The sequence below is a fragment of the Contarinia nasturtii genome, unplaced genomic scaffold (genome assembly GCF_009176525.2).
Source record: "Contarinia nasturtii isolate CC-2019 unplaced genomic scaffold, AAFC_CNas_1.1 Cnas_scaffold_2490, whole genome shotgun sequence".
Taxonomy (NCBI): Eukaryota; Metazoa; Arthropoda; class Insecta; order Diptera; family Cecidomyiidae; genus Contarinia; species Contarinia nasturtii.
The window spans coordinates 291364-298495 of NW_022199811.1; the positions used below are offsets into that span (position 1 = coordinate 291364).

The window sequence follows — 7132 nt, forward strand, 5'->3', positions numbered from 1 at the left end:
GCTGTACGAGATGCCCACGAAAAATTGTGCAAAAGACGTCGATATGAATGTCATATCTGCAAGAAATTTGTCACTGTTGATATACCTAAGTTGAAATTGCATATGCGAAAGCACAACGGTGAAAAACCATTCCGATGCGAGATTTGTATGGCGCGTTTTACGGCAAAATCTAGTCTAAAGAAACATTTGGACACCATCCACACCAGAATCAATGCATAAATTTAATCGAAAAGCGACACTCAAATTGCCAACACAATGGCATCTTCAAATTCGAAATATTTTCTCTGTTCATTGCTTTCAATAAAGTTTATAAACAATTAATTTCGTTGTAATTTTTTGTCTTCTACTTATTTTCATTATTTAAATCAAACCTTAGATTGAAGTTTTGACAAAATAGATAAGATATTCAAGAATAAATGCAGCGAAATGAATTCGTCACACAACAATTTTACATTGGCGAAAAAGCAATGTTTGACAGATCATGACATTGCTACAAAACGGTATTGTCATTATAACACAACCTTTCTTTGCGCAAAGCACGCACATCTATTTATCTTGGGCATTCTATAATCTACTCGATATCAAGTTTAATTGAGCATAAAATACAATCAATTTCTAAAAATTGTGAAGCATATTGCGGAAACGCCAGTTTTCTTACAGCAAAAATTCCATTTTTGTAACAAGCCAAACTCAATCTTTTTTATACTTACCGCAACTGGATCAAAGGTAAATTATGAAATTTTTTGACAAAGGAATTTTCGTTAGTTTGATGCAAGATTTTATTATATTTTAAATATGACAGAAAATCAGAAAATTATTGTATTCATCAAAAAAGTGGGATGATTTTCCATTTGAAAGGTCTTCTTGTGTTGTATTAGTGCAAATAAAAAATGGTTTGATCAATATGGCGCCTGATACAATTAAACATAGCACATATCTCAAATTGCTCATTTTTCTAATAAAAAAAAATAAAATTCAAATTTCATGTAGATGACGATGGTATCTATGATCTGGGAAAAAGAGATGTCAAAAATGCTGACGGCATTCGAACACCAAGCCTTTCAGTCTTTGGTCAACATAAAATGGGAGTTAAACCGCAATCGCTTAGAATTCAACCCAACGTTCAAGCAGTACTTTTTACATGCTTCCAATGCTCGGTACGTATAAGAAACTTTCTTTGTACAGAACAAATCTCTTTGAATTCAAATTCTTTTGAATATTGTTCCTCATGCAGATTGGTGGAAACGTACAATCGATTCGAAATCCATTCCCGAATTGAAGACCAAATGATGGACCAACGTGATGCAAATATTGCTCAAAACACAACTTCCTACCAAATCAAAAACGATTCAACCCAATTCGGTGATCGATTGAGAATCAGTGGACCGTTTCAAGAGATCGTTTTGCTGGACACCGATGATTCAAGTGACGACGGAAGTAATCTCGAGCTCGATGGACATGCAGCAGCGATCGATGAACTCGATGATAAGATGTCTTCGTTTCAATCCAACATGGTTGAAAGTCGAGGAAGTTTTCCAGTTTCTGATTACCGGTAAATCAAAACCGACCGCTGTGATCTGAGAATGAAATGTCTTGTCTCTGTCTTTAATTAAAAAAAAAAAATCTATTTTGCTTTGTCTTTTGAAAAAGGAACGAAACTGAACATGTGGTGAAAAGGGAAAACATGGAACTGGACGGCATACCAAGGAATGAGGTTGAAGTGAATCAAGAAAATGGAGCAGCAGAAAATGTGTTACAGTCTTTAGCACGGAAATCACTACCATCGAACCCGTTAAAGATGAAGAAACACAAGTGCACACTTTGTGAATATTCCAGCAATTACAAAGGGGATGTTAATCGACACATGCGTACTCATACTGGCGAGAGACCATATCGATGTGATATTTGTTCCAAAGAATCCACAACTATGCAGTCCCTGAAAAAGCACAAGGTAACTCATATCAATGAAATCCCGTTCCATTGCCGAGGGTGCTTCAAAGCATTTTCACAGATGGCCGATAGAGATGCCCATGAAAAAGTTTGCAAAACACGTCGATATGAATGCCATATCTGCAAGAAGTTTGTCACTAATGGTACAACTCATTTGAAAAGGCATATGCCAACGCACAACGGCGAAAAACCATTCCGATGCGAGATTTGTATGGCGCGTTTTACGGCAAAATCTAGTCTAAAGAAACATTTGGACACCATCCACACCACAATCAATGCATAAATTCAATCGAAGAGCGACACTCAAATGAAGAAACATTTGGGGACCATCCACGCCTGAATGCATTTCACACTTCCCAACTCATGATGTCAACCAATTCATAACTTCTAGAGCTTTTTTCCAAGAGCCTCTTTCACTATTCATTAACGATATTTCAAAATTTAATCCATGGAACCCACTGGGTTGCTGCAAAACACGTATCACTGGCGCCCTCACTGTATTGCATAGTGAAGTAACTCAATAGTACGTGTGTGAAATGTGAAGATTTTTTCTCGCACGAACTAGATGGCGCTAATAACTAAGTGTCTTTGCAGCAATGGTGTGATGGAACCATATGAATTATTCCAATGATTGATGAAGATTTATAAAAATATATTTTGATTTCAAATAAAATGAAAACTTCTCAACGAACAAATCTATTTTTTTTTTATTTATTTCAAATTTTCTTTCATTTTGAATCTAAGTCAATCAAGATATTCAAGAGTAAAAGCTGTACCAGAAACCCAAATTCACCACAAAGTGAATATGGCGATGACCCGATTTGACACTTTATGAAAATATTTTGGCTATATAGCACAGTCAATGACATTACACGTGTATAAGATGACATATAGGATTTTTATTCCTTTCCGCACCATACGGACTAATAAAGTTTGATAAAAAACCAATTAACGTGTAAATAAGCACAATATATCGTTAAATTACTGTTTGATATCAACTAATTTTGATTTCTCCACAAAAATTAACCAGAACAAAACTCACATTTGTCATTGATTTGTTAAAAAATTAAAGTGAAAGGTAGAGTTTGAAAAACTCAACAATTCTATGAACTTTGATTCGAGAATTACATAAAATTTTAGGCGATAAAGATAGAAACAAAAATTCCATTCGATCTCATAGCATACTATGATTGAATTGTAGTAAAAAATACAAAAACAAATAGTGCCCAATATAATCTCTTTCCAATTTATTCCAATTAGATAAAAAATGATGAGCTGGAGCCAAGAGATGGACACGATGCTTGCTGTATTCGACAGCCAGACAAAAACTTCGTTGAAGAACATTAAAATGGCACTCAAACGCAGTGGTTTATCGTTTAGTGCCGAATTCAAGCAATATTTTCTCCGAACTTCATATGATCGGTGAGTAAAGATAGCCAAATGCCATTTGGTGTATTTCTAATATTTCGTTAGTGTTGCAGGATCAACAGTACATATAGTCAATTTGAGTTCGAATCGATGGTTGAAGATCAAATCGAAATTGGTTCCAATGCGACCAAGCCAAGTTCAATTCAAACGAATAGTCATTGCATGACTGATCCAGTCGAAATCATCGACTCAAGTGATGAGGATGATGGTGCAATAGGTCAGCCGAAACTCGAACAGTTAGAGACCACATCTGATTTTCAGAACGATACAACTGACAGAACATCTGGATTAAACGATTTTGTGTACGATGACGACGATGGAAGCTACACTGATGTCAAGTTCAATGGTGTCGACAGCCCAAAAGATGATTCGCAAAGCGGAGATGAAGAAACCGACGTAATGATGGAAATGAACGATGGATTTCCGATGACTGTATTTGATGTGAATCGCGATAAGAACTCAAGAAACGAACTTACATGCACTGTAACTTCGAACAATCGATCAAATGTCGTTGATGACGCCCAAAAAACTCCTTCGGTTTTGACTCAAGAATCATTGAAAAATAAAAATCCAAACAAGTTGGCGATGAAGAAGCGATTCAAGTGCGAATTTTGTGAATATTCCAGCAATCATATGGGAACCTTCAATCGTCACATGCGTACTCACACCGGCGAGAAACCGTATCGATGTGATATTTGCCACAAAAAATTCACAAGAATGGAGAAATTGAAGAACCACAAAGTGACTCACATCGAACAAATCCCGTTCCGTTGCCGTGGCTGTTTCCAAGGATTTTCTCAGAAGGCCGAAAGAGATGGTCACGAAAAAGTATGCAAAAGACGTCGATATGAATGCCATATCTGCAAGAAGTTTGTCAATTTACAAAAAAATAAGTTGAAAGATCATATGCGTGTGCACAGCGGTCAGAAACCGTTTCGATGCGAGATATGCATGAAGCGTATTTCGTCGAAAACTCACCTGAAAAGACATATGGACACCATCCATGGTCTAATCAACGCGTAAATTCAATTTAAACGTTAGAATATCTTCTTTCTATTTTGAATAAATTGCTAATTAAATTCAAAAATTCAATCCAACATTATGAATCAACCGATTTCTATTTTCCATTATAAGAAGAGTTGTCTTAAATAAAATCAACATTCCTTAACGAATAAAATGAATATTTCCCAACTGGATTTTTTAATCATTCTCTCAATTTTCATATTCCAGCCATTTTCGCCGCAAATATTCAAAAAGAACATCGAATTTGTCTGTACGGTGAAATCCCATTTTGACAGCTCATGGTAGCTTCTCATAAAATACTCATAAATAGTATCACTAGTATACCGCTTCTCTTTGTGCAAGCACGCACATCTATTCATCTGAAAATTTCTATCATTTTTGGCGATATCAAGTTTAATTCATCATATTCATTTCTAGAAAGTGAGAAAAATATTGCCGAATCACTGATTTTCTGTTTGATTTCGTACCTCGTGTTTTTATAATCATCGAAATATGTAAGAGAATTACATTTGCTTTGGTAAAGTCTGTGTGTTAGAAGAGACAAAAAATTGGTTTGCTCAATGCTCATAAAAACCAATATGGCGTCTGATAAAGTGAAACACAACATACAGACTTGTTTTGTGACTCAATCATTCTCTTTTATATTTGGAATATTGTTTTCAAATCGAAAAAATAAATTTGAATTTCTCGCAGTTGAAGATGTCATCAATGAATTGGGGAGAAGAGATGTTAAACATGCTCAATGCATTTGAAAATCAAGCCTTTCAATCTTTGGGCAAAATAAAATTGACATTTAGGAGCAATGGCTTAGGATTCAACCCAACGTTCAAGCAGTACTTTTTGGACTCTTCCATTACTCGGTTCGTATAAGAAACTTTCCTTTATTCTGTATCCCTTTGAATTCAAAAATAATTTTAAATATTGTTTTGCAGATTGGTGGAAACGTACAACCGGTTCGAAGTCCATTCACGAATTGAAGACCAAATGATGGACCAACGCGATGCAAGTATGTTCCAAGATACAAGTTCCTACCAAATAGAAAATAATTCCACTCAATTCAGTGATCGATTGAGAAACAATGGACCGTTTCAAGAGATTGATTTGGTCGAAACTGATGACTCAAGCGACGACGGAAGTAATGACGAACTCGACAGACATGCAACAACGACCGATGAACTGGATGATAATGCCTTGATGTCTTCGTTTCAATCCAAGATGGTTGAAAGTCGAGCACATTTACCAGTTTTTGATGATCAGTAAGTCATGATCGGTAGATATTATTTTGATATTTTCGAAGTGGTTTCAAAGTCGTTTATTTTTTATCCTTTACAATAAATCATTTTCTTCTCATTGTCTTTAATAACAGCCAAGTCGTCAAAAATAATGTAAAAATGGAAGATATGGATAAAGATGATTGCATTGGGGTTGATGTCAATCAAGATATTGGGCCAGCAGAAGTAGGACCTTCTTTCACAAAGAACACGAAATCCAGCTCACGTACGTTGAAAACTACTACACGACCATCATCATCAGCTTCATCAAACCAGTTGGAGTCAAAGAAGCAAAATAAGTGCCAGATGTGTGGTTATTCCAGCAAGTACGGGAATCTTAGTCGTCACATGCGTACTCACACTGGCGAGAAACCATATCGGTGTGATATTTGCCGCAAAGAATTCACAAGAATGGAACAGTTGAAGAAGCATAAAGCGACTCACACTGAACAAGTCCCGTTCCATTGCCGTGGCTGTTTCAGTGGATTTTCTCAGAGGGCCGAAAGAGATGCCCACGAAAAAGTGTGCAAAAACCGTAGATATGAATGCCATATCTGCAAGAAGTTTGTCACTGTTGGTATAACTCATTTGAAAAGGCATATGCGGAAGCATAGCGGTAATAAACCGTTTCGATGCGAGATTTGTATGAATCGTTTTACGTTGAAAAGTCATCTGAGAAGACATATGGACATTATCCATACCAAAATCCACGTCTGAAGATCAGAAAATGAAAACATCTAATAATACTTTTTCCTAAACTGCAAATTTCCAGCTGAATTTAATTTGATAGATTAAATTGGATTTTATTTCACCGCCAAGTGAACTTCAGGCTGAAATGATATCATTTACATTAAAAGAAAACCTTTTCACAGATGTTAACACTAAATAAAAGTTCATTAAATATTCCTGAATAAATGATCATTTTTCTTTCATCTAGATATAAGCCAAACCATTTTGGTCGCAAGTATTCATAAATGGTAGCGAGTTCAATTCGTCGCAAAACAATTTTTATTTGATGAGCAAATTATTTTGACAGTTTATGTCATCGCTTGAAACTGAAATTATCATTGGCGATATGTCACGTAGCCTTGCATAACGCACACATTCAGTTATTTCTTGAGATCCGTAAGACATTAGTCGAAGAAAAATCAATAAAACCTTAGTAAATCGTGAGAATACTGCTCGTTTTGACTACTATTAATTTTTCCCGAGAGTTTTTGGTTTCCAATTTCATAGTTGTCATTGAATTGGTGGAAGATCGAAGGAAAAGGTAGAAATAGAAATTAATTAAATATTGAATTTTCAGCCATTCTGTGGAGTGAATTGCGAATTGCAGACGAAATTGGACAGATAAAAAACCAGTTGGTTGTATTAAGTTTTTCTACAGTATTTATAATAAAGCATTAGTTTTACTCAGTGATGGTTTTTTCCTATCTGAATAGCGCTAGCTATTCGCAGCG

At 35.6% G+C, this 7132-nt stretch overlaps 2 protein-coding genes across 2 annotated transcripts; both read left to right on the plus strand.

The window, feature by feature from the left end:
• Window positions 1-624: 624 nt before the first annotated feature.
• LOC116348554 (zinc finger protein 271-like) lies at window positions 625-2547 on the plus strand. Its single transcript, XM_031779584.1, has 5 exons — window positions 625-726; window positions 991-1157; window positions 1235-1552; window positions 1651-2038; window positions 2113-2547. The coding sequence occupies exons 2-5, from the start codon at window positions 991-993 to the stop codon at window positions 2185-2187; spliced, it is 948 nt and encodes a 315-aa protein (XP_031635444.1). The 5' UTR covers window positions 625-726; the 3' UTR covers window positions 2188-2547.
• Window positions 2548-3262: 715 nt separating this feature from the next.
• Window positions 3263-6315, plus strand: LOC116348553 (zinc finger protein Xfin-like; the record flags this gene model as incomplete). The annotated part of the gene is made up of 5 exons (XM_031779583.1): window positions 3263-3372; window positions 3432-4206; window positions 5095-5261; window positions 5334-5657; window positions 5768-6315. Coding segments are annotated over exons 1-5 (1888 nt in total), but the record flags the coding sequence as incomplete, so codon positions are not given.
• Between the last annotated feature and the right edge of the window lie 817 nt (window positions 6316-7132).